The sequence below is a fragment of the Heterocephalus glaber genome, unplaced genomic scaffold (assembly GCF_053883595.1).
Source record: "Heterocephalus glaber isolate CG9 unplaced genomic scaffold, H.glaber_assembly_v1.0 deba00001600, whole genome shotgun sequence".
NCBI classification, from domain to species: Eukaryota; Metazoa; Chordata; class Mammalia; order Rodentia; family Bathyergidae; genus Heterocephalus; species Heterocephalus glaber.
The window spans coordinates 6,016,975-6,044,032 of NW_028258372.1; the positions used below are offsets into that span (position 1 = coordinate 6,016,975).

At 42.6% G+C, this 27,058-nt stretch overlaps 2 protein-coding genes and 1 pseudogene across 3 annotated transcripts in view; 2 read left to right on the forward strand and 1 right to left on the reverse strand.

Moving 5' to 3' along the window:
* The window catches only part of Kif26b (kinesin family member 26B), a 548,528-nt gene that overhangs the window by 341,419 nt on the left and 180,051 nt on the right, over nt 1–27,058 (forward strand). The window lies entirely within an intron of this gene.
* On the reverse strand, nt 650–3,591 carry LOC147823068 (calicin-like). The gene has a single exon (XM_087194274.1). The coding sequence runs from the start codon at nt 3,466–3,468 to the stop codon at nt 1,699–1,701; it is 1,770 nt and encodes a 589-aa protein (XP_087050400.1). The 5' UTR covers nt 3,469–3,591; the 3' UTR covers nt 650–1,698.
* On the forward strand, nt 21,180–21,292 carry LOC147823069 (small nucleolar RNA U3; annotated as a pseudogene).

Genomic DNA, 27,058 nt, shown 5'->3' on the forward strand with positions numbered 1-27,058 from the left:
TGCTACATGCCTGCAATCCCAGCACTAGGGAGACGGAGGGAGGAGAATCGCAAGTTTGAGCCTAGCCTGGGCAACTTAGCAAGCCCCCGTGTCAAAATTTTTAAAAACAAAAACCTTAATTTTCTTAGAAGTTTGGAACGTAACTCAGAGGAAGAGCGCCTCTGGATTCAGTCTCTACTATCATGAAAAGAGCTGGAACACACCAAATGTGGCCTGTGTTTTCAGGGCATTTGCACACCCGTTTCAGCCCTTCTCTCTGCCTCAGCATAAGAGCCCCTGATTTAGATGGATAGCAGTGTTTCTCTGAGATGAAAAACCTTGAGTTTGTGCTCTCCTTCAAGTCTGTAACAACTGAGTGAACAAATGGCTGTGGACGGTGTGGGTCAACTGTACAGTAAGCAGATGTTTCTTTGCTTGTTCTACATAACAAAGGAGGAGTACATAAGTCCAGGAGAGGAAAGGATGGAGGAAGTAGAATATGACCCTAAGCTATTTTAAAGGAATGTTTTACATGATGGCTATCTAATGGAAATTTGTGTCTGGGATTTACAGGGCAAGCAAAATCAACCATGGGAAGGAAAGGAAAAGATTTTTTTTTTTTTTTTGAGGCTACCATTAGTATGAGTTTAATTTGTTGAAGAATTTTATAAATAAGGAAACTTTTCTATATCAAAGGATTTGATTAAATTATTCACAGTTAACATATTTTATTGAACTGAAAACTGCTTCTGGTGTTTTACAAGAATTCTAAAAACACTGAACAAGAAGTGATCAAACTACAGTGTGTAAAAATATTATTACAGTAAAAGACACATTTCAATTAATCCCCTAAAATACTGCTCCTGGCTCCAAACACACTTACCTCATTATTCTTCCCACTGCCCGAAGCAGTTCTGAAAGTTATCTTTCATAAGTATCTTTACAAAGTGTAATGAAGGATTCAGTGAATGTTGCATCCAACAGAAAGGCAGATTCGTACAATTTTTTTTTTAGAGAGTGTCAAAGAGCATTTTATGGGGACTTACTTAATATACAGGCCCAAGATTTAGACCCTCGCCTCACCCTCCTTCAATCCTGAAAAAAAGTGTTTCTACAGCACTTCAGAACATGCCAAGGACTGTCCTAAGCATTTTTCGTGGATTAACTCATTTAAACTTTTTACACGGTGAAGTAGGCACACTTATTAACTCTCTTTTGAAGAAAGAGAAACCGAAGCAGAGAGGTGTTAAGTGACTCATGGAGGATCACCCAATGAGGGACAGAATGTATGGAACCAGGCCACCCGGCCCCCGAATCTACACTTCTGCAGAACAGGGGACTTTCCAGATATCACCTTGGCCAGTGATTGGGAGGTAGGTCCACCCCACCCTGTGGGGATTCTTCTTTCCATCCTCAGTTTGGATCTCCCTCTCCCTGGACAGAGTAGCTTTGATTTTCACCCAGTGGGAGCCAGCACCCAGGAGATGTCTCTGTCCCACCCACCAGAGACTCCATCTGGTCCAGCCTCTCTTGGATCCCTCCAGTGACAGGCTAGCCCTGAGTTTCCACCCACGTGCAGCAGCCCTGGCCTAACAAGTGCACCTTCAGGGCCAAGCAGGCCCTGGAAGATTAAGAAGGAAGCAGAAGACCACCTTCCTCTTTCCCTCATGAAATTGTGAATGATGATGCATTTACTTATTCTCCCACTTACAAAGCTGTTTAATTCCTTTGAAGAATTTTGCAGGGTAGCTTGGCTAGACAGCAGGCGGGACAGTCCAGCGCCTCTGGCGGAGAGGCCAGGGTCTGCCACTTGTTAGTCTTTTGGTCCAGTAGGTAGGCGTTTGGATTGATGGTGTAGTCCTTGGTCTGAACATCGCTGGCCCTGATGATACCTCCACATACAAACACCTTGCCGTCTCCAATGGAACATATAGCTTGGGACACATCCAAAGGACAGTCGTTGGGCAAGAGAGGCACCGAGGCGGTGGTCTTGTTGGCCTTTATCTCCTGCAGGTTGATTTCCACGCTCTGCCGGTGGCTGTGCACGCAGAGGATGTTTTCCTGCTGGAAAGAGAGCAAGGGCCGGTGGTTGAACCCGATGGGGAAGGTGATACACTGGACCACCTCCCCAGTGCTGGTGTCGAAGCAGTCCACTACCCCGACCCGGGAGATTTGGCCTTTCGCCAAGCTCCGCCCAGTGACGATGTACAGGTTCTGGTCGCCCCTGGTAACCACGGCCGTGGCATCCATGGGGATGTTCATCTTCCCTGCCAGGCACCAGGCCTCCTTGAGCTCATCATAGCGATAGATGTTGGAGACGTAGCGCAGCGGGACGATGCTGCCGCCCACCGAGTACACCGTGCCCCCGCAGGTCACCATGGTGTGGAAGACCAGCCCGATGGGCAGGTCGGGCAGGCTGGTCCAGGAGTTGTTATCCATGTCATACCGGCACGCTGTCTTCAGCCCTGAGATCTGTTCCGTGGTGCCACCGGAGACGTAGATGTAGCGACCGGCAGAGGTGGCACTCAGAGCCATTGCCCGGTAGGGCATCTTGGAGAGCTTCACCCACAGGTTCTCCTGGATGATATAGGCAAAGACAGCATCGTTGAACTTTCCCTGAGCATTCTGGCCCCCGAGGAGCACCACACAGTCGAGCAGGGACCCTTTGCGCTGGTAGCCCAGCAGGCTGCATGGCCGCTCTTGCTTGCGGTTCACCAGGACGCTCTCGATCAGCGTGACGTGGCTCGAGCTGCTCTCCATGTCCACGAGCTTGTTCCTGGCAAACACCAGCATCTGGTTGGTGACGGCATTGAGATTGATGTAGCTGAAGAACTTCCTGAAGTACTCGGCCCGCTCCTCTTTCCGGAAGTACACCCAGTTGATGAGCGCACTGAGCGCCTGGTCCTCGTTGAGCACGTGAAGGTTTTCATCGCGCAGCAGGCGGCCGAAGATGACGGGCGGGCAGTGCAGGAAGTGCGCGGAGCCCTCGGGACTGGCCCAGTAGTGGAAGTTATCCCGAGTGCCGGAGTAGGCCAGGCCCCACACCTCTTTGAGCTCGAACAGCTCGGCCAAGAAGAGGTAGCGCAAGCAGTTGGCCTGGCGGATGGACTTAATAAGGAAGTCGCTGCAGTGAACTTGGAGGTGCGGTGTGTTGAAGTACTGGGCGGCCCGGAGCAGCTCCTCCACGTTCTGCTCTGAGATCACCACCTTGCCACTGTAGAAGTAGTCGAGGAGCTGCTCCACCGTGGCCGCGCTCAGGTAGTTGGCGTCAATGTTGATGAAGAGCTCATCGGTGGTCGTCACGTCGTTGCCGGCCATGAGATTCTTCACCAGCGGAGAGACGGCAGCCAGCACGTTGCGATGTGCAAAGAAGACGTGGTCTTGGTCCACCGTTAGGGCCATGTCCGAATACTCTTTTTGTTTCCTCTGTTTGTTCAGGCTCTGGAGGACAAAGCTGCTGTAGTTTTTCTCGGTGAATGCCAGTTTCATGGTGCCTCTGGCTGGCTGAGGCAGAAGATCAGCGGGAGGTCATAGAGAACAGAATTTCTGGGGCCTTTGGGATTCAGATTGATGGCTGCTTGCAGAGTAGCTGCCAGAGAGGAGTGGGGTGGGAGAGAGATGATGTCGTAGAGTGGACGAGGTCATCACAATGCAGGGCCCCTGAGGCCTTTCTCAGAGGCGCGGGGGATGGGGTGGGGTGGGGTGGGCTTTCCTCCCTCAGAGGGCCAAGGGCAGTGAGGGTGAAGCTTTTAGACCTTTCAATGATAACAAACAGCCAGCTGTAGCATGGGTGCCATAGGTTCGCCACCACTAACCTAGGGCCTAGGGCCCAGACCTCTGAAGGAAGCTCAAGGTTAGGCTACCACGCCCACTGGTACTTTGTTTTTGGTACCAGGGATGGACCTCCAGTCCTTGCGTTTGCCAGGCAGGCAGCGAAACCACTGAGCTAAATCCTCAGCCCTCCACTGATACTTTGTGTTTTTTTGGTTTTTTTGGTTTATTTATTAAATTCTTTTATTGGTACATTGTAGGTATACAATACAATTACATTTCTCATTGGGACTTGTACCTTTACATGATGCATCTTGGTTCTTATTTTTTCCCCATTCCTAGCCCTCCCTTCACGCCCTCCACCCTTCCCTATTTACAAAGACTTTATTTCCATTTGTCATCATTTTTCCTTTCCCTTCTTTCCTTTCCCCTGCCCCTCCCACTACCCCTACCCCTTTGGACCTTTTCTTCCTATTTTACATTTTCGATTATTCATTCTAATCATTGGTACATTTTAGGTATACAATATAATGACATTCATCATTGGAAATTTGCACCTTTACATAGTCTCTCTTGGTTCTTATTTTTCACCCTTGCCCAGCCCTCCCTTGAACCCCTCCATTCCTCCCTATTTACAAAGATTTTGTTCCTATTTTTCCATTTTCTCATATTAATCCCATTCCCTTCTATCTTTTCCTCTATCCCTCCCACTTCCTTCCCCTTTGCCCCTTTTCTTCCTATTTCACATTACCTATTATACATTTAGTCCTTATTTACACTTTCCGTTTCTCACACCACAGAAACTATTTGGAATGTATTCACGTGTGTCCTGTTTATTTCACTTAAGAGTATTGCCTCAGTGTGCATCCACTTCGCTATAAATGTCTCTAATTTCTCAATTTTTATGACTGAGTAGTACTCCATTTTATAAAAAAGCCACATTTTCTTTATCCAGTCTCCAGTTGATGGGCATTTGGGCTGTTTCCAAGTTTTAGCTATTACAAACTGTGCTGCTATGAACATGGGTGCACATATATCACTGTGGTATGATTCTTTGAATTCTTTGGGGAAGATCCCCAGCAGTGGAATAGCGGGGTCAACTGGGACTTCCAGTCCTAGTTCTTTGAGGTATCTCCATACTAATTTCCACAGTGATTGCATCAGTCTACACTCCCACCAGCAGTGGAGCAGGGTTCTTCTTTCCCCACAGTCCCGCCAGCATTTGTTATTGGTTGATTTCATGATAGCAGCCATTCTTTCTGGAGTGAGGTGGAATCTCAGCGTTGTTTTCATTTGCATCTCTCGAATGACCAGTGATGTTGAACATTTTTTCATTTGATCTTTCTACTTCTTTGTCTGAGAAATGTCTGTTCCTTTCAGATGCCCATTTTTGGATTGGGTCTTTAAATTTGGGAGGTCTGATCTTTTTAAGTTCTTTATAGATTCGAAATAGTAGACCTTTGTCTGAGGAAGAACCTGTGAAGATTTTCTCCCACGTTGTGGGTTGTCTCTTCACACTGCTGGTGGTTTCTCTTGCTGTGTAGAAGCCTTTTAATAAGAAGAGATCCCATTTGTTGATTGTTTGTGCTAGTTCACGGGCAACTGAGGTTTTGTTCATAAAATCTTTTCCTACACCGATGTCTTCAAGGGTTCTACCTAACCTCTGTTCCAACTGGTTCAGAGTTTCTATTTTAATATTTTGATCTTTAATCCATTTTGATTTTAGTTTAGCGCATGGTGAGAGATACAGGTCTAGTTTTAATGTTTGGCAGGTTGAAGCCCAATTTTTCCGGCACCATTTATTAAAGAGGCTATCTTTCCTCCATTGAGGGTGTTTTGCTCCTTTATCAAAGATGAGATGGCTGAGTTGTCTGGCGTTGTTTCTGCATCTTCTAATCTGCTCCACTGGTCCTCAAGTCTGTTTCTTTGCCAGTACCATGCTGTTTTTATCACAGTAGCTTTGTAGTAGAGTTGCAGGTTGGGGATTGTGATACCCCCTGCCATGTCTCTGTTACCTAGAATTGCTTTTGCTATTCGGGGTCTCTTCTTGTTCCAAATGAATTTTTGGATTGTTTTCTCAAGGCCTGTGAAGTATGCTGCTGGGATCTCAATTGAAATTGCATTAAATCTATATAGCAGTTTTGGAAGTATGGCCATTTTCACTCTATTAATCCTTCCTACCCAGGAGCAGGGGATGTCTGTCCATTTTCGGATATCATCTTCAATCTCTCTTTTCAGAGTGCCATAGTTTTCAGAGAAGAGGTCTTTGATTTCTTTCGTTAGGATGATTCCTAGGTATTTCAGTTTTTTGGATGCTATTGTGAAAGGAATTATTTGCCCTATTTCTCTCTCACTGAGTCTGTCATTGGTGTAGAGGAAAGCTATTGATTTTTGTGTGGTAACCTTGTAACCAGCTACTTGACTGAATTTGGTTATTACGTCTAGAAGACTTTTGGTGGAGTTCTTGGGGTCTTCTATATAGAGTATCATGTCATCTGCAAATAATGACAGTTTGACTTCTTCATTACCTATCTTTATTCCTTTTATTTCTTTCTCTTGTCTAATTGCCGTGGCTAATGTTTCCAGAACTATATTGAACAAGAGTGGTGATAGTGGACATCCTCGTCTTGTTCCTGATTTTAGTGTGAAGGATTTCAGTTTGTGACCATTTAGTATGATATTGGCTGTTGGTTTTTCCTAGATGGCTTCTATCAGTTTGAGGTAGAGACCATCTATTCCAATTTTTTGTAGGGTTTTTATCATAAATGCATGTTGGATTTTGTTAAATGCTTTTTCTGCATCTATGGACATAATCATATGGTTTTTGTTCTTGGCTCTATTGAAATAGTGTATTACATTGATTGATTTTCATATATTGAACCATCCCTCCATCCCTGGGATGAATCCCTCTTGATCAGGGTGTATGATCTTCTTAATGATCTTCTGCATTCTGTTTGCCATTATCTTATTAAGGATTTTTGCATCTATGTTCATTAGTGAGATTGTCCTATAGTTCTCTTTTTCAGTTGGGTCTTTCTCTGCTTTGGGGATCAAGGTGATGCTTGCTTCCAGGAGTGAATTTGGGAGTATTGCTTCCCTTTCAATTTCATTGAAGAGTTGAAAGAGTAGTGGCAGCAGTTCCTCTCTAAATGTCTTGTAGAATTCAGCAGGGAAGCCATCAGGGCCCAGGCTTTTCTTACTCGATAAGTTTTTAGTTACATTTTCAATTTCTTTGGTTGATATTGGGATGTTCAGAGTTTTTAGGTCTTGTTCGTTCAACTTTGGTAATTCATATGTATGTAGCCATCTGTCCATTTCTCTTGTGTTGTCCATTTTATTGGCATATAGGTTCTGGAAGTAGGTATTGATGATCCTCTGTATTTCTGCTGGGTCTGTTGTAATTTCACCCTTTTCATTCCTAATTGCATGGATTTGCGCCTTTTCTTTCCTTTTTCTGACAAGGTTGGCTAAAGGTTTGTCAATTCTGTTGATTCTTTTGAAGAACCAACTCTTGGCTTCATTGATTTCTTTGTATCATTCTCTTAGTCTCCATTGCATTGATTTCTCCTCTGATCTTTATAATTTTCTCCCTTGTATGAGCTTTGGGGTTGTCCTGCTCTTCTTTTTGCAGAAGCTTGAGGGTCAGTATCTGGTTGTTTAACTGGGCTCATTCTGTTTTCCTAATATGTGTATTCAGTGCTATGAATTTCCCTCATAAGACTGCTTTCATTGTGTCCCATAGATTCCGATATTTTGTATTGTCATGGTTATTTAATTGAAGAAACTGTCTGATTTCTTCTTTAATTACCTCTGTGTCCCATTGCTTATTCAGAAGTGTGTTGTTCAATTTCCATGTGGTCATGAAATTTTTTGAGTTTCTTTTGCTATGGATCTCCAATTTCATCGCACTATGGTCTGATAATATACAGGGGATAACTTCAATTCCTTTGCACTTACTTAAACATGTTCTGTGTATGAGCATGTGGTCTATTTTTGAGAATGACCCATGTGCAGCTGAGAAGAATGTGTATTCTGATTTTGTGGGGTGGAAGACTCTGGAAACATCTGTTAAGTTCATTTGTTCAAGAGTTTGATTGAGTTCTAGTATTTCATTACTTACTTTTAGTCTAGTTGATCTATCTATTTGTGACAGTGGGGTGTTGAGGTCTCCCACTACAATTGTATTAGTGCATATATGACTTTTCATGTCCGTTAGTATTTGTTTTATATAGTTGGGTGCACTAGTGTTTGGTGCATAGATATTTATGATTGTCATCTCTTCCTCTTGGATTCTTCCCTTTACAAGGATGTAGTGTCCTTCTTCGTCTCTCTTAATCAATGTTGGTTTGAAATCTACTTGATCTGCAAAGAGGATAGCTACTCCTGCTTTTTTCAGGTTCCTGTCACATGGAGTATTGTTTTCCACCTTTTAACTTTCAATCTATGAGTTTCCTTTTGAATTAAGTGTGTTTCTTGTATGCAGCATATTGTTGGATTTTGCTTCTTGACCCATTCTGCCAGTCTATTTCTTTTGATTGGTGAATTGAGACCATTGACGTTGATGGTTATAACTGAAACGTCTTGACTTGTCATTGCCATGACTTTTTCTTTTTGTTGGGTTCTCCCCCTTTACATTTAATTTCTTGTCATGCCAGATGGGTTCATTCTGCTTTGCTTCCTGGGGTTGTGATCCTCAATGTCTGTTCCTAGGATATTGTGTAAAGTTCTTTGGAGTGCTGGTTTGGTATTCACGAAGTTCCTAAGGTGCTCTTTGTCAGGAAAGTACCTTATTTCTCCATCAGTTTTGAAAGATAGTTTTGAAGGGTACATCAATCTGGGTTGGAGGCTGTTTTCTTTTAGGGCTTGGAATATGTCACTCCAAGCTCTTCTTGCCTTGATGGTTTGTGTTGAGAAGTCCACTGTGATTCTGATGGGCTTTCCTTTTTATGTGATTTGTTTCTTTTCTCTAACTGCTTGGAGAACTTTGTTCTTCTGTTGTGTTTCTGGATTCTTAACAATTATATGCCTATGTGTAGATTTTTTTTTTGATCAAGGCTATTTGGAGTCCTATATGCCTCACTTATCTGTATGTTAAGCTCTTTTCCCCTGCTTGAGAAGTTTTCTGCCATTATTTCTGTGAAGAGATTTTTTTTATGTCATCTCCACTCTCTCCTAGTTCTTCATTGAGCCCAGTCAGTCTTATGTTATTGTTCTTTGCATCATCTAGCAGCTGCTGGATTGATTTCTCATGTTCCCTTATAATTTTGAAGCGATTTTTCTTTTCCTGGTCACTAATTGCAATCTTGTCTTCTATATCTGAAATTCTGTCCTCACATTGGCTCATTCTGCTGTGTAGACTTTCAGTGGAGTTTTTCTTGTCCTGGAAATCTATTTGCATCTGTTTTATGGATTCCATTTGTTTCTTATGTTGGGATTCCATCATGTTCCTCAGCTCCTCTCTAGATTTATTAATCATGTCTTGCACTAGGGGCACAATTTCTCCTATTATCTGAGAAATCATTTCTGATTTCATTTTTTCCAGATCCCCTTTTGTTACCAGTTCATTGGGTCCAGGTGGTTGAGTATGAGAGTGTTCCATCTCATTTCCCTTTGGGGTTGCTGTAGGTGATCTGGAAGTCTGGTTTTGAGACTTATTTACGTTTTTTTCTCATTTTGACTGGGGCAGGAGGCTATTAGCGCCTGCATGGATTACCTCCTCTGAGCTGGGAGAGGTGGGACAGGGGCTGGGAGCAGCGGTACGGATGGTGACACAAAAGCCCTTTCCTGTGGGCTGGGAGCAGCGGGAGGAATAGTGACTGGGAAGCCCCTTTCTCTGGACCAGGAGCAGTGGGATGGTGGCTCAGAACCCCCTACCTCTGGGCCGGGAGCAGCGGGACTCAGTACCTTGGTCTGGTGGTCTGGTGTCCTCTGCGTCTTTGTAGTGTCGAACCAGGTGCCTCAGAAAAGATTTTTAATAATTTTTATTAAAAACTATTTTTGCTCTTGGTTGGTTTTTCTGAAGGAAAGGTGAATGTGTGAGCAGATTTTTCAAGGATTTTTGACTTTAATACTTGATTGCCTTTTCGCAAAAATGCTTTTAAAGCTTTCTGGCTCCTTAAGTGATTGACAATTGAAGAAGTTCTGTCTAACCTTTGGCTTTAGTTTTACATTCATGTAAATAATAAAATCACTCAGGGTTTTGGGTACAATCTTACAACACCTTGCTTGAGATAGTGAAAATAGCTGGTTTTGCTCAGAAGATGTGCACAGTGGATAGTTGCGAACAACCTGAGAATTCTTCAAGAACATTAACATTTTTTAAACATCCATGATAAATAAATTCAATTATATGTTAGATATTTACACTACCTGCTTAGCGGCATAAAAGAAGGAAAGAAAAAGCAGTGAAGAAGAGGACGCCAGCTATTTATTTATTGTTTCAGCTTCATCATTAGAATGGTGCTTCATGGAGTATTTTGCTAAGCACTGATGCCTGGTCAGCTTCATTTCTTAAAAATAATGGGTTTGGTTGCTCTGAGAGTTTGAGATGAAAATCTGGTTTCTTGGGGCCGGGGATGTAACTCAGTGGCGCCTCACCTGCCTGGCAAGCACAAGGTCCTCAGTTCGATCCCTGGTACCGGGGGAAAAAAATGGTGACAAATAAGAAGTAAAAATGTGGTTTCTTGAGAAAACGATTTTCTTCTATTGCTGAAGTACACTAGTGTTTCGTTCTTGAGTGATTACAAATGATTAAAGCCACTGGTTCCCAGTTCTTTTTTGGTCTTCTGGTTCTGAGAGGAAGTCACTGGATCTGAATCCCAAAGAGGCCCTACCAGGTGGATATTTTAGTAGGCCTAAAGTTGGTCAGCAAAGGTTTTCACAACCATGTCCCCTGCCTGTAATTATGGCCTAAACAATGTGTTAGATCCAGGCTCTTTGTGAGATGTGAGAATCAAGTTGAATACCCCTGAGGGAATTGCCCTTTGACCTATGGTCAACTATACCTTTGAACTTTTCCAGGAAGTGAGCCAGAAGTAGATGGGAGTAGCAGTGATCTAACATTCCTTAAATTTTTAAAATTTGAAATTATCAGAAACTTCCAAGGCAACTTCATTTCTACCTTTCCCTCTTCCCCATTCTACCATCATGAGCATATTTTTATCTTCCACAAAGACCAAGTGATTCTTGGCTTTAAAACAACACTGAGGAGTTCACAGAAACCACTTTCCTTGGTTCCGACAGCAAATGAGCTGCGGAGGTCATTGGTTTTGTCACTGAGAAGGAGGCTGTCCCCTTGTCACTGAGAAGGGATCCTCTGTCCCCTCCCCAGAAACCTCATTGCTTCTGAGCTTCTCTTCCCTTCACTCTCCCCACAAACAAGGTCACTGCATTATTTCAGGTGTGCTTTTTATGGAGCAGGTGGAAGACCATAGGGGAGAAGTATTTCCCTCTCCCGAAACTGAAACTGCAGCATGTCCCAGGAGCCATAACGTGGTTTTTATGAGAACCTGAAGAGGTCAGAGGAAAGAGTGGACAAAATAAGAAAATTTGCTAAAAAGAATGGAGCTGTTCACCAAAAGAGGGGCTTGGGGATTAGAAAGTTACTGTCTGAAATACTTAAAGAAATCTGAAATCTTAAACAGAGAGTGAGAGTGAGAATGAGAGAGAGAGAGAGGATCTCAGGAGAGAGACCTTGTCGTTGAGTTGAGTGACGTTTCTCTTTATTAAAAAGTTTTAAAGTCTGGCAGTAGAACTGCCAGTAAAACCTCAGGGTTTTTTTTCCTTGCTATGTTCTTTTAGCAATTTGCATCTGGACTGTTAAATTAAGAGTTCTTTCAGGGGAAATAACTTCCTGATTTAGTAAGTGAAACTACTTGCTGAAGTAGTTAAATAAAAATACATGTATAATATAGTTACATACTAAATAGGTATTTTTAAACATGCACACGCACACACACAACTTATATTTATGTGTTTTTGCTGATTTTTCACATCAGCTGGAGTACAAAGAGAGGGGTGGCTATGCTAAGTCTCCCCAGCTGGGCAGTAAAGAAAAGACTGGCTACAAATGAAGTAGCCCTCTTCTCCCCAATCTGTATGGCGCCATGGCTGAGCACTAACACCATATTCCAGTGCGGGAATATTTCCCTTAGTCTTTCATGTGCACTCCTGTGTTCTGATTCACAGTGTTATTCATGGGAGAATGTCAGGCAGGGATGATCAGCCTTTCCTTGAAATTGCCTGACCTCTCATCTCGATCAAAAATCAAGCCATTAGCTGGCTTTAATGTGGAGATTTTGTGGTTCAATTTTCTTTGGTGGTATCCATTTTTAAAAGGTAGGGTGGTGTGTGGATAGCAGAATGATTGGCATAATCTTTAGACATTTAGTATGTATTATTAATATTTAGTATGTATTATTAATATTCCCTACCTATAGTGAGAGCTAGCATGGTTTCCTGAAAGTTGTTCTTTACCTCCGAATGAAACTGGTTTTTATGATTACCTGGATTCCAGGTGAGGCTAAGTCCAGCTAAGTATCTGGTAGCATCTTCAAGTGACTTTTATATTACCCAGCGTTTTAAAGTTTTAACACTTATACTGTGTCCATCCTTGATAGAATGGAATTTGACCATGAATATTTATTCTAATGAAATGGACATCCCAGAGTCCTACTGCAGCACATCTCAACCCCAGTGTGCTCCACCAATTAGTCAAAACTGTTTTTTACTGCACACCTACAGAGTGCATAGAACTATGCTAGGCTCTGTTTGGAGGATACAGTGTAGCCCCTGCTTTTCAGGAACTCAAGATTTCACTGGACAGTATAAGATGTGCATGATTAAATAGATGCAAAATGTAGTCTATGGGTACATGCCAGATGAGTGAACCAGAAGGAAATTCTATGGGAGTTCAAAGGAACTTGATATCTCAGTAGATTAGAGTGCAGGGAGAATCTTTGGGGAAGAAATAGGTTTTGATTCTGGCCTGTAAGGAACAAATAGGATTTAGATGAGCAGGTGGAATGTGAGAGTATTCCAGGACACTAACTGATTATTCCAAGTCTTGTGTTCCAAAGCCCAGGGAATTATGCTGGGAAGGTCTGATGCTGGTGCCGCCGACAACTGGGTTTAGATCTTGTGAGCAGAGGGAGTTCCGCAGAGGATTTTAAATTTGGAGGGTCTGTTAGGGTTAATGGGTGGAACAAAGAGAGAGCAACTAGGCTATCACAAGTGAGCAAGACCTGGGTTCTTAAGGGTATGGATCAGGTGCAAATGAAAAGAAAGCAATGAATTCAAGCCACAAAGGAAGACTTGGCAAAACAGTTATTTCTGGGACAAACCACTGTGGTCTAAAGGATAATGCCACTTTGACCCAGGCCTCTTCTCTTTGTCCCCTGAAGGACAGGATGGCCATCTTGCTGTGTTTTACAATTTCCTGCCTATTGATACATAATTTGAAATCATCTCTATAAAGCTTTCAAATGCCCATTTCCTTCTGATTCCCAAGCACAAGATCATGGGGTCTCCCCCCACCTTAGATATGTAATAAATATTTGATTTGATAACTAGCCCAAGAATTTTAAGAAATATTCTCTTTCCCATTCTTTTATCACCTTCTAAATTTATTGTTACACGTGCAATTGAAGCAGTGTGAAAAGAATTACTAAGTTAAGCCTAGTCAGGTTTTAATAGTTATTTTTAAACTCTTGATAGCTGGAAGGCACCTAGAAAGAAATAGAAATCAAGACAAATGTTATAGTTATGTTAACAAACATTACTACAATGTTTTCAATATCGTTTTTCTTAAAGTTTTATTTTATTACATTAAAATATGTTCTTAGGGCCGGGGATTTAGCTCAGTGGTTCTGTGGCCTACCTTGGAAGCACAAGGTCCTGAGTTTGATCCCTGATACCAAAAAAAAAAAAAAGTTCTCTCTAGGAATAAAAACATGTATTTGTGACTTCCTGTTCTACAAATTTCTGTAACCCCTAGTGTAGATGCCTATTTCTTACTGAATATGTAACAGTTACATTGATTGTTGGATTGATTGATTGATTGATTGATTAGGCAAACACTTATTAAACCTCCATGCTTTCTGGCATGGTTGTGGGTCCTTGACTACAAGGAACAATAAGGACAAGGCCCCTCCTCTCAGAAATCTTACATTGTAATAGGAGTAGATGGACAGTCGATACATTAGCAAATACCTAGCAGTCAAAAAGCTGTGGTGGAATCAGCCAGGCAAAGGAGAAAGATTTCCAGGCACACCTCCACTCATGTGAGATGTCCATAAATGCAAGATGCCTTGCCCATGTGAAGAACTCATGGTGCATTCAATGAGCAAATTAATGAATGAGTGGATTTATTTATTGTCCTGCTAGTAAAGCCCTCACCAGTAGTTGGTCAACTCTTAGAACCTTATTGTGCTAATATTGATCTTATGTAGTACTTTGCTTCCAAAGGGATTCAATAGAGAAGCAAGTGGTTGCCTTTGGTGGTCCTCTTTCTCTGGCTGTCTGCTCCATCTTGCCTTCAGATAACTCAAACAAGTCTGCTCCTCCTTAACTTTCAAGGCCAAAATGCCTCCAGGGAAGCTCCCTAAGTTCCTTGCTTGGGTCAAGAGTGTTCCCACGGCCCTGTGTGTACCTATAATATTCTGCAGAGATTATTGCTCATATTTCTGTCTCTCCCTGTAAACCACAGGCTCCTGCAGTGTGGACAAAGAGAGCGATTTCCCTAATGTGTCGAGATGTGGGTGGATAAGAACTGTTTCCTACTGAGATGAAAATCACCAAGTCTGGCCATTTGCCTACCAGGTATATAGCAGTGTGCTGTTCTCTTAGGTCTCTGCTTTCTGCTCTCATGCAGCTTACCCTTTATTTAGAGAAAGTGACCAAATTGTAAAGAATAAGAGAATATTGCAAGTCAGTAGGGTCAAGACCTGTGCAGAATTGCAGAGAAGAGGAGAGTAAGAGAATCTCAGTGAATGGGTGGGGTCACCACGGTCTCCTTTATCTTGAGCCATAAAGACCAAAGGATACAGATACCCAGTTTTGATCCTCCTGAAGATGTTGGTTTGTTTCTGGTGCTGGGCACTGAAATCAGAGTCTCCTGCATGCTAAGTATGTGTACTTCCAGTGCCTGTACTGCAAACATGTACTAATTATAAGAGACAGAGAGAGACAGAGAGAGAGAGAGAGAGAGAGAGAGAGAGAGAGAGAGAGAGACAAAATCATCTTGAGTGTCCTCAGAACGTGGTATCCGTGGAGGTCCTGGAACCAATAGCCTGTGCATGCCAAGGAGCACCTGTGCTTTGTTCTAAATCTTGCAAGAAGGCACATTCTTGATAGAAAGATAGAAAATGTAGTTCATTCATTCAGACATTTAGCAAATACTTTTCTAACACCTCATGTGGGTCAAGCACTGTTGTAGGCAATTGCGACACACTAGGGACAAAGACAAAGATTCCTGTCCTCGAGGAGCTTACATTCTAGTGTGGGAGGTGAGGAGTGGGAAGAGGTGGAGATGGGCCATAAACCACAAACACAAGGAATAAGGCAATTCTGGAGCAGACGGAGGGAGTTACATGGACAGGGCCCATGAAAAGGAAAGATTTGAGCAAAAACAAAGGAAGTGAGAGGGTTGGCCAGGCAGGTGTCTGGATCTCTCTGAGGGAAAGCACCCTCGGCCGAGGAGACCAGGACAAGGCTGCTTCCCGAGGAGAACAGCCTGACATATCCTCAGTGGCTGGGAAGAAAACTGAGGGGAGAGTGGGACAAGAGGAAGCTGCAGAGGTCCCGGGAGGCTTCGGTTATGTGGTGCCTAGGAGGCCACTGGAGGGACTTGAACTTTTTAAAAAATATAATTCACATATAATATTCACCTCTCAAAGTTTACAATTCAGTGAGTTTAGTATATTAACAACGTTGTGCAACCAGCACTACTAATTCCAGAATATTCTCATGCCCCCAAAAGAAATCCCATACCCTATAAACAATCAGCCCCTCCTTCCCTTCACCAGGCCATTAGCAATCACTTGTCCACATCTGAGCTCTATGGCTTGGCCCGTTCTAGACATCTCATACCTACAGAATCATACCAGGTGTAGGCGTCTATGTCTGGTTTCCATTACTTAACAGTGTTTTAAGGCCCATCCATATTGTCCCATATATTATTAGTACTTCATTTCTCTCTGTGGCTGCATAAACTTCCATTGTATGGATATACCATATTGGGTTTATCCATTTATCTGTTGATGGGCATTTAAATTGTTTCTACTTTTTGGTTATTATGAATAATATTACTATGAATATTTCTGCACAAGTCTTTATCCAGGTTTATGTTTTTGTTTCTCAGATATAGGCTTAGGAATGGAAAGAGGTGACTTTTTTTCTGGTGTGCAGTGGGGAGCCATAGCGGGATTCCTCTTGCTGCCTGTTAAGAATATACCATACGTGGATTATGAGTAGAAATACAGAGCACAGTCAAGAGATGAGTGCAGTGATTCAGGTGACAGATGACAGTGGCTCGGACCAGGGTGGAAGCAGTGCAGGCGTTGAGAAGCAGTCAGATTTTGGAAGCACTTCGAAAGGGAGCCAATAGAATTTCTGCTTCTGAGAGGGAAAGTGAGGACCTCAGGATAACTCCAGAGATTATGCCTTTATCTACCAGAAGGATGAGGCTGCCATTAAGTGAGATGGGGAAAGCACACAGAGGAAGATCTGGAGTTCAGCTTGGACACACTGAGGTTGAGACGGTCACCAGACGTCCACGAGGAGATGTTGGGCAGGCCGCTGGATAAATGAGTCTGGAGTTCAGGAAACAGTCTGGGCTGCAGATATAAATTTGGAAGTCATTGGTGTATAGATGGTATTTAGACTCATGAGACTGAGTAAGATCACTAAGGCTCCCATTTGTTTTAAGAACAAAACAATATAAATGTGGATAGAGAGCGGTCATATTTTCTGTTTACTGACTTCCAAAAATGAGCTCACGTTACAACTGAAAACATACATCAGAGATAAGCTTCTCTGGAAATGTGCATTTCAACATGGTTGAGCTCTAAGCTCCCAGGACATATATTACAGAAGTTATTCACTAATATTTTAGGGTCATGTGAATCAATATCGTGTGAGGTCTTTTTGTTATCTTTGTTTTCTGATTGTGCTTTTTTGGGTTTTTTTTCATTGTTGTTATTTGCTGTTCTCCCATGTATACCTCAGCTTGTGATCAGTATGTAAAGGAGTAGGAAGGGTCATTTGGTTCCAACAAAGCAAGTAGTAACTAATTTGCACTGCTTTCATATACAGGAAGTGGTTTGACAGTTGAGAGCAGAGGATGAAAGAAAACAATCCTTTAAAAAATAATAAATAATGAATAAATGGAGGAAAGAATAATAAAAATAAAAGCCAAATGGGACCTGACTGATCCAGAAAGCATACCAGGCAGGAATAACTGCAGCTCTGAGGAGGTTTAGCCTAAAAAAGACCAAAGACAAGGAAAGTAGGAATTATATTACTATTTGATAGGGCAGAGCTTGTTTTCCTTTGTTTATAGAACTAGGATTCAGGGTTGGAAGTGTAGCTCAGTGGTAGAGCCTCGGTTAAGCCCTCAGTTCAATCTCAGCACAGCAAAAACAAACAAAGAACCAGGATTCATAAATAAAGATTGTAAATAGACAAATCTTCTTTTATATATGAAAGAACTTTCAAATAATTAAAGCTGCAAAACCATGTGCCCGGCGGGTTTGAGTGCAGCATATTGAGAGCCCTAGAAGATGCAGAAGCTGGGTGATCTTCAGTCAGGGCTGCACCCAGGGAGACAAGATGGTGACCTTGGACTCCTCTGTCCCCTTATGATTTCCACGGTTCCCGTTATGTCTTTAATAAGGTGGGCTGGGTTTCTGCAGGTGTGTGAAGGTTTCTACATTTGTATGGTAGAAACTGAGCCTCCTTCTTCTGGGGAGTGTTGTCCAGCACAGGTAGGGTGAAGTGATCCCGCTGGGTTACACTAATCCACTCCAAGAGTTAGAGCTCAGAAAATAATGAGAGGTATAACCAGAGCTTGTGCTTGGCTTTTAGAAATACACTACCTTCCATATATAAATTGTTCATTCTGCCAAGAGCATGGGATTCTTTATTTATCTTATGTGTTCCAAGTGCTAAGGTAGCTTAATCCTAGCACTTTTAGAAGGCTTAAAAAAGAAATATTTGAAGTTTGGATACAAACCTTTGGAATCATTAAGTGTTCTTGGTGAAAGAGACCGCAGCAACTCTCTGATCCAATTTCCCGATCAGGTGACAGTTTACTCAAGATCAGTTAGTTGACTCTGCTGTCTAGTGTTTTATCTATCCACAATTCCATTTCATGTTGTTTTTGTTTTCTGGCGATGGGGATCGAACTCAGGACCTTGTGCTTGCCAGCCAGGTGCGGTGCCTCTGAGCTACATCCCTGACCCTCTATTTCAGGCTTGACAGTAGTTACCACATGGGAAGTCCTTATAATGTGCCAGACATTGTGCCGGCCATGCAGCCCACATGAATTTCCTTTTCTAAATATTTCAGTTCACAAGTCTTGGATTTTATTTCCAGCTCCACTGCTTGCTATCATTTGTTTAACTTGAATGAAGTTAGTCACAATCTAGAATCCCTGTTTCTGTTTTCTTGGAAAGAGGCACAAGTTCAGCCTCCTGGGTTCCCACGATTGCCATGAGCCCCGTTTCAGGAAATGTGAATGCAGCTATCAGTCTTAGTGATAACCGTCATATGCATATTTTTTGATAATTGGAACCGAGAAGAGGGCATTGTTAAGATCCACATATTAAAATCAGGATGTTAACCGAGATGCCAGGCTGAAATGGCCCAGGCGCGTTGTTATTAATGGGGCCTAAATACTTCTCAGAACTACTGTAGGTCAATATCCAACGCAGAGATAAATAATCACAATGCCAGTGCCCATTAGAGCATATCAGAAATCATTTCTACTCAGCAGTGGAAAACAAATGATAGAGAAAAATCACCAAGTAGAACAAAATAAAATACCAACTAAAAATGCTATCTGTGGGCTATTTATTCTTTGGAAAGAAACATCTGCTTAGAACCAATGGCAAACCAAATGGCTCTTCTCTTATCTTTACTACTCTGTGGGTTTCTCCATGAATAATAACTGGCAAAGGGCCTCTTAACAGCTCTGCTGTCCTCTCTTGGCTCAGATGATGCCCGCAGCCACCAGCCCAGCTGGCACATGGACTGTTTTGGGTTCTGTTCCCATGTCTCAGTCAATCTGTCTACAGAACAATGGAACATCTGAAACACTGTAATGCTCACATATCATGTAGAGAGGACAATATACAATTTCAGGCTTCGGTGTTTGACCTACTCCCCGGGGAAAACTAACACAGTTATTAGGGGCTCATCATTAAAACAGGAAGTCCAATGTGTGCTCTAGCAAAACTTAGTGCTCTGGTCTAGACACCATTGAGAGATGTAGTACTTATTCCTGTGCCCAGATATCTGATCTTTTTTACATGAAGCTAGTGTTGGAGAATTCTTTCTTTCCCTGGAGTGTCGGACCTCCTGCCAATGCACCGTAAAAACGAGGAAGAGATTTGCTCATGCAACAAGTGAGGACAGATGTGGCCAAGTGTTGATTATTATTATAAGGGATGAATACAAATGTCATCATTACTGAGTGCTAAGCTTTGTTTATTTCTTCAGAATTCCCCTAGTGTCTCCAGGCTGGGAACCTTGCCCACAGACATTGATAACCCGTCCTCTGCCACTCTGAGCAGGTTCTGTTCACATGTTGATGTGACAACATGTCGCAGACTCCCCTCTGACCAGCAGCAGCACAACAGCTAACCAAATGGCACACTTCACAGAACTGTGTGTGTTTTTGCTTTCCCCACTAATGAGGCCTATAGCCAAGAAAGAGAAAAATAACAAATGAGACAGCTGTCTTTAATCCTGAGAATAGGTGCAAACCAGGGGTGGAGATTGTCAAGTAGGCAATTCAAGGTGGGAGGACATTTACTTTTAAGTAAGAGCTTTAAGGACTTTTCCCTTGGAATAAGAAGAGAGGGCACAGTCGATGGGAAGAGAGGGACAGGGAAGGAGTCTCTGAAGGAAGTGCTTTACTGATTGCTCTGGAGCCTCCATTATTATGGGCCTCACAGGCCTTTTACCTGAGCTGATAATTACTACTTGGGCTCCCACCAGGGATTGTTCACCCAGAAGCAAGTATGCTCCCTACCATGGATTTCAAAGAAAGTGTGCTTTGAGTTCCAGTTCTGAGGAACCAATGAACACACAATGATCTCTGATGTGGAGCCCTTGCAGTCTGGGAATGCAGTGTGACAATCATGAGCAACCATTCAGTTGCTGGTGGAAAAAAGTCCCCATCAGGCATAGGAAGACACAGGTGGCAGATGTTAAGACTCATGTTCCAGGATATACTTTCCTTTAGTGTCTGATGCTCAGTGTAGAATCCAAGAGCCTGGTGAAGGAACCAATCATAATAAAATGATAATTAACATGTATAGAACATTTACTTTGCCTCAAGCAGTGTGCTAAGCACACCACTTCTTTTCATCTTTACAGGGCCCTGTAGTGCCCACCTGTATAGGTGTGAAAAATGGAGCTTTGTGTATTAATCAGCTTTCCATTACTATAACAAAACACCTGAGATTATCAATTGAAAAAAAGAAAAAAATGGCTTTGGCTCACAGCTATGGAGGCTTCAGTCCATGGTTGCTTGGCATCATTGCTTTTGGGTCAGTGGTGAGGCTGCACTTCATGGTGACAGTACATATGGAGGAAATTACTCACCTCATAGCAGTTGGGAGACAATGAGAGAGGAAAGGACTGGTGTCTCAATATCCCCTTCAGCCACATGCTCCAGCGACCTCACTTCCTTGCACCTAAAGATTTCACTACCTCTCAGTGGCACCACAGGGTCACAACCAAGCCTCCAATACATGTGCCTTTGGAGGACATTCCAGATCCAAACTATAGTGTTTTAAAGAAGTTGAATGAGCTGTCAGTGTTACCCAGCTGGGACCAGAATCTAGGTCTGCCTGCCCCAGAGCCCTAGCTCTGGACACCCCACTTCCTGTCCTGGCTCATGTACCTGTGAGTGTCACAGTCTCACCAAAACTGGTTTCACCACAGCTACCTACACCTGGAGGGAGCCAGGAAGGTGCAGGAATAAACTAAATTGTCAACCAGAAATGATGCTAATCAACTGTGGGAGAAGTTGGGTAAGTCTCCCGCAGTGCACTTGTCACAGGTACCTCTGCGAATGGGCATGTAGACTTATAAAAAGGGGCGTGTGTAGTGCTTATAATAGCAGATGGATCTGAGGGCCAAGGAGAAGGGAAATCTCAGTGCTGGGATAGTCATTTTGCTGTCTTGGTCAGATTTCGTGTGGAAAGGCAATACTTTCAGGGATCATTTCTATAGTTCGTTACTAGAGAAGTTTCTCTGATCATGTAGAGTAACAGATTTTGTGTGGAAACTCCAAATTCTAACTATGTACGGCAATGACGGGATTCTGTCAGGAAAAATACTGCTTTTCATCTTAGTGTATCAAATATTTTTGTCTTTCTTGGTGACATATTAGCAAAGTGTTTTTATAAAATATGTCAATTTCCCCATTCTATCTCTGTACTTTTCCTGATGTCTTCATAAAAGTCTGTAATAATTCTCTCACTTTGCTTTATATTTTTCATTATTAAGTGATACATAAAAACTGTACATATGTATGTGATAACATGTAATATTTGGAGGTATATAAAAATATCTTATCATTTCTTTATGGTGAAAACTTTCAAAAGCTATTCTTCTAGCTTTTTGAAATGCATTCCACATAATTGTTATCTACGTATGTGGCCACGATGCTCTCCTTTTCCTAAATTGCTAGCTGTTCACTTTAAGGACTGCTTTGTTAGGATTGGCCTTACACCAACTGATTTTTTTCTCCCAGTTTTATTTGTTTTTCCTCCAAAGATTTTTCACCTTCATCTCTTTTCTCTCTTTTTACCTGTGACTGCACTTCCTCCCTTCTTAAGTGTTAATAATTCTGGTATAAATTTTTATTCATTCTGAGCCTAGAACAGATTTTGGAACATTGTTCAGAGAATGGAATTTGGAGAATTTAGAGCTTTTTGGACCTATTAACTTTCTTTGTGGGCGGGGGGGATTCTCCAACAGTGTAGATTTGTGTGAGAGGACCTGGTGAACTGGGGCCTTAAGAATTGCTTTTCTTCTTTGAATTAAGTGAGGTAACAAAAAACTAGCAGACATGTTGGTACTTTAAGCCTGTTTTCCAAGCAGAAATTGAGTAATAAACAACACTGACCAACTACCCATCAAAACATGAGTGGACAAACAAAGTTTGGTATAGACACATAATGGAATATTATTTAACCATCAAAAGGAAGGGAATTCTTACATATGCTACTATGTGGGTGAACCTTGAGTACATTATGTTGTGAAAGAAGACAGGTATAAAAGGACAAATATTATGTAAGTCTCCTTATATGAGTTACTATCGTAGTCACTTTTCTGTAAGATACTCAGTACTCACAACTTAAAAGGGAAGAGGTCTATTTTGGCTCACAGGTTTTAGAGGTTTCAGTCTTTGGTCCATGGGCTCCAAGGCAGAAATGGGATGGTGGAAGGGTTCAGGCAGAGGACAGCTTCTCAGCCCATGGCAGCTGGAAAGCAAAGAGAAGGGAGGAGCCAGAAAGGGAGATGCACCCTTCCAGGCCACCTCTTCCAATCAGGCCCTGCCCCCTAAGAGCAAGTTCAGCTAGGAAGGCACCAGTGTTAAATCCACTGATGAGTGGGGCTGGGGATTTAGTTCAGTGGCTCCAGTGCCTGCCTTGCAAGCACAAGGTTCCGAGTTCAATCCCCAGTACCAAAAAAAAAAAAAATCCACTGATGAGTGTAGCACCCTCAAGATCAGTCACCGTCCACACGCCCAGCTCTGAACACAGCCTGTTGGGGCACATTCTAGGTCTAAACCACAACAGAGACCAAGACTGGGCAGATTCACACAGTCAGGAGGTAGAATGGTAATTACCAGAAGCTGAAGGACAGCCATGAGGAGAATGGGGTTTAATGGGGGTGGAGTTTTAGTCTCAAATGGTGAAGAAATTTTGAAAGTTGAAGGAGGTGAGGACTGTAGCACATGGTGAATGCTTGTAATGCCACTGAATTGTATACTTAAAAATGGTTACAATGGCGAAATAATGAGACATATTACAATAAAAATTAATTTTAAAATTCTGCTTATATAGTCTTAGGAGAAAGGTTTTCAGCTTCCTATAAATTGGCGACCCTGTGTACCCACTTGCTGTGGTCACTGACCCACAGCACTGCATGGTAGGGTGGTGCACATCATCCTTCTGACTGGCAAGGCAGACATCCCTATCAAGGATGAATAAATGCACTAAGGAAGGGCCACAGCTCCATTGCTACTCTGCATCTTGATCGATAGTCAATCTGTCTTCTGATTAAATATGAGCGTTTTTCTTTGCAGCGACCTCCTCCCACAGCTGCTATTCTGAAATATACTGGCATTTACTTAAGAGAGCCTCTTCTCAGGCAAGACGTGACCTTTCCTAAAGGAGCTCAGAAAATCCATACCCCCTGATTAAAAATAGAAAACAGTGTGCTTTCTCAGGAGTTAATGTAGGCGAAGCAAAGAAATGTTGGTTCTAATTTAAGTATATGTATCTTAAGGTGTCTTTTGTTAACACCTTCCTGGTTTGTCTCCTCCATTCATTCAGGCTTAAACTGCTTTATTGAGCATTTTATAAAATCAGTGAGAATCTCCAAAAAGTTCCTACCTTTTAAAAAATGAGGAACATAGGGCTGGGGATGTAGCACAGCATGGCACCTGCCTGACAAGCACAAGGCCCTGAGTTCAATTCCTGGTACCAAAAAAAAAAAAAATAGAGAAACCTAATTAGAGGGGAGAAAAGCATCTTTCAACTTGATGAATCATTTTCAGGAAACACATTCTGACAAAGTATAGGACTGAGTAGCCAATTCAAGAAAAATAGAGTCACACATAGTGCCTTGTTTTTAAATGTTTTTTATATAGAATTTAAATACATAAAGCACCTTCACATGTAGTATCTCATTTAATGCTCACAACAACCCAGCCAAGTAAAAGATATTACTTCACAGGCGAAGAAATGAAACCTGAGCTCCAATAACTGATTTGTTCAGGATCACAGGGTCAGAAGAAGCAGTCTAGCAGATTCTGCTGAATTCTATCTTCTTGTTCTTAGCTTCCTATTGTCTCAATGTCTAAGGTCCTGGGGCTAAGGGCTGGGTTTGTTTTCTGAGATGCTTCTCCACAGTTCACTTTGTGGGTCTGGCACACGTGGAATGACTCTAATTGTGGGAAAGATGAGAATCAGTATATTTAAATTCTCCTGAAGTATTCCACCAGTGTCACTCATATCATGCCACCTCATTGTCCTCCATGTTTTTCTGAAATGATCTCCTATACCTGACTTTGGTGTTTTAGAATGAACATATTTGAACAGACTATGGCTCCTACATATCTATAAAAGTGTCCCAACCTGACCAACTATGTAATTTGTGGGGCTCATTGCTGAAGGAAGTGCAGGACTTCACATTCAAAAATGGTTCACAACGCCAACAAGGTGATAGCAAAGTGTTCACCCGAGCGCATGGCCTGTGTAGCTGGGCACCACCCTAGCCTGGAAAAGGGGAAGGAGACTACTTCCGCAGGCTGAATCCATCTCTGTGTTTTTAGGGTTGGTCGCCTTTGGCTTTTCCTCAAATATTTTTGGAGAGCTCGGCCGCCTAAGTTATTCTTTGACATAAAAGGTTAAAGTAGTCACCAATCCCAAAGTCTGAACTCTCTCCTCTAGCCTAGTTTTCTTTGTAGTGCTGGAAATCAGACTCAGGGCCGTGTTCTACATTGAGGTACACCCCAGCCTGCCATACCTTTGCGTTAATATTTTTTATTTTCTCCTCAAAATATGAAAGATTTCCATTGGTACAGTGCCTTCTTCCTTCATTCCTCAGGTGGTAATTTTTAGGCTCACTTCATTTTAAAAAAAAAATCCTCTGACCCTATGAAAAGAAAGCTCAGCAAAAGATTTTACCTGCTCTCAGAGCATTTGGATAGGTCCAAATCACAGATATGCTTCCTTCAAGATCTAACAAAGAAGAGCTCGCTCCCCTGGAGAATGGTGTCAGAGGATGTGGGAGGGGGAACTGGCCATGGCGGCTGTCACATCCCGGTTGGAGCAGCATCATGCAGCCCACCTACCCAAGGAACATCTGGGGATAAATCACCTGCACGGAGCCAGGCCCAGATGTGGTGCATGCCTGTAATCCCAACACTCTGGGAGGCTGAAGGGTCTGAGGCAGAAGGACCACAAGTTTGAGCCCAGCTTGGGCAATTTAGGGACTTAGCAAGACCCTCTGTTGAAAAAGTATCTAAAAATAGCTAGGATGCAGATCAGTGTAAAGGACTTGGGTTCAGTCTTGAGGAAAGAAAGACAGGGGTAAAGGGGAAGGAGAAGTAGGGGGTGGGGGAAAGGAAAGAAGGGAAAGAAAAAATATGAGAAAAGAAGGAAAAATGGAAACAAAGGTTTTGTAAATAGGGAGTGATGGAAGGGTGGAAGGGAGGGAAGGGGAATGGGAAAAACAAGAGCTAAGATATATCATGTACAGGTAAAAATGCCCAGTGATGAATGTGATCATAATGTATACCTAAAATGTACCAATAAACTTAATTATAAAAAAAGGAAAGACAGGGGTGGGAAGGGAAGGGGAAAGAGGAAAGAGTGTCTCCCACAGCCCAGGAGAGGGCTGCATCTGGTCTGCATCTGTCCCAGCATTAGATCTGGACCACAGGGCCTGCCCCTCCTCAGCTGTGACCCCACCCTTCTGTGTCTGGCTTGTGATGAACTGAAGACTGGGGTCTGGACTGCAATGGAGACTTACAGCACAGTGAAGCATTTTAACTTTAAGAAGATTATTATAATTATCCCAAGGCACTGAAGTGGTGCTGCATTTGCATTTCAGACACTAAAATCAGAGGGCAGATCTATAAAAGGTTAATTTTGTGAGTGAGGCCTTAATAACAGAGGGACCAAGCTTCCTCATGCCTCAGGCTGGGTCTGCAGTGGGAAGATGCAAAATATGCTGATGAGATTAAAGCTCCTCTGCTGATTCTTCTGCCAGTCTCGGACTCTTATTTGCAGATGACCTCTAGCCTCCATCTTGGAGGACTCCCTGGGCTCCAATACCCTAAAGGATCATGTGGATTTTTATGGACAGGAAAGCAAATTGTTGTCTCCTACAAGTCACTGAAGGGTAAGGAATAGATAGTCCAGCTCCACATCTGGCAGACAGACCTCTGCGGTGAGGATCTAGGTAAAGCCCACTTATTGGTCACCATATACATGTCCATTGTGTTAGTCGGTATTCTGTCACTGTAACAGATACTCAAGGTGATCAACTTATAAAGGGAAAAGGCTTATTTTGTCTTACAGTTTTGGAAGTTCCAATTCATGATTGCCTTGCCTCCATGCTTTGGGCCCATGGTACTGAGTGCATAATGGAGCAAAACACATCTCGTGGCCTGGAAAAAACAAAAGAAGAAAGTGATCATGGTCCCACAGTCCTCTTCAAGGGCATGCTGTGAATGACCTGAAAACCTTGCACTAGGCCTCACCTCTTAAAAGTCCCACCACCTCCCAGTAGTGTCACAGGCTGGAGACCATGCCTTTAACACTGTGGCTTTTGGGTGACATTCTAGATCCAAACTACAGCATCCTTCATAAATCAGTCCTTCTGAAGTTTAGGCATCATCTTGAACAGACCTATGGGAATAGTCCAAGGAAGACTGTTCCACCCGTTACAGTTGGGTGTCAGTTATGAATAAACATGGACTGGACTCATGAGGCAAACAAAGGAAAAATATTTGAATCTCATAGAAGCAAATCCAATGGCTCATTATTGTTTAAAATTATACAATCCATGGTCAAGTCCTAGGGGTAGAAATCTAAGAGATGTCATGCCACTCAATGGGTCAAAGTGACTTGGGGTAGCAAGTATATCAGTCTGTCATTTTTCCAAGACAGATTCAGTAAGTTAACACAGCACTGCCTCCCTCTTGAAATGTTTATCTTTAGTGTTTGCTGAATTTTTGTGCATGTGTGTGTTTTGTTTTGGTGGTGGTGGTGGTGCTGGTGGTACTTGGGACTGAACCCAGGGCCTTTGAACTCTATATTCTCAGCCCTTTTTTATTTTT

Bases quoted from the DNA above. Each gene is read 5' to 3' on its own strand.
- LOC147823068 (XM_087194274.1), bottom strand. From the start codon at position 3,468: ATGAAACTGGCATTCACCGAGAAAAACTACAGCAGCTTTGTCCTCCAG.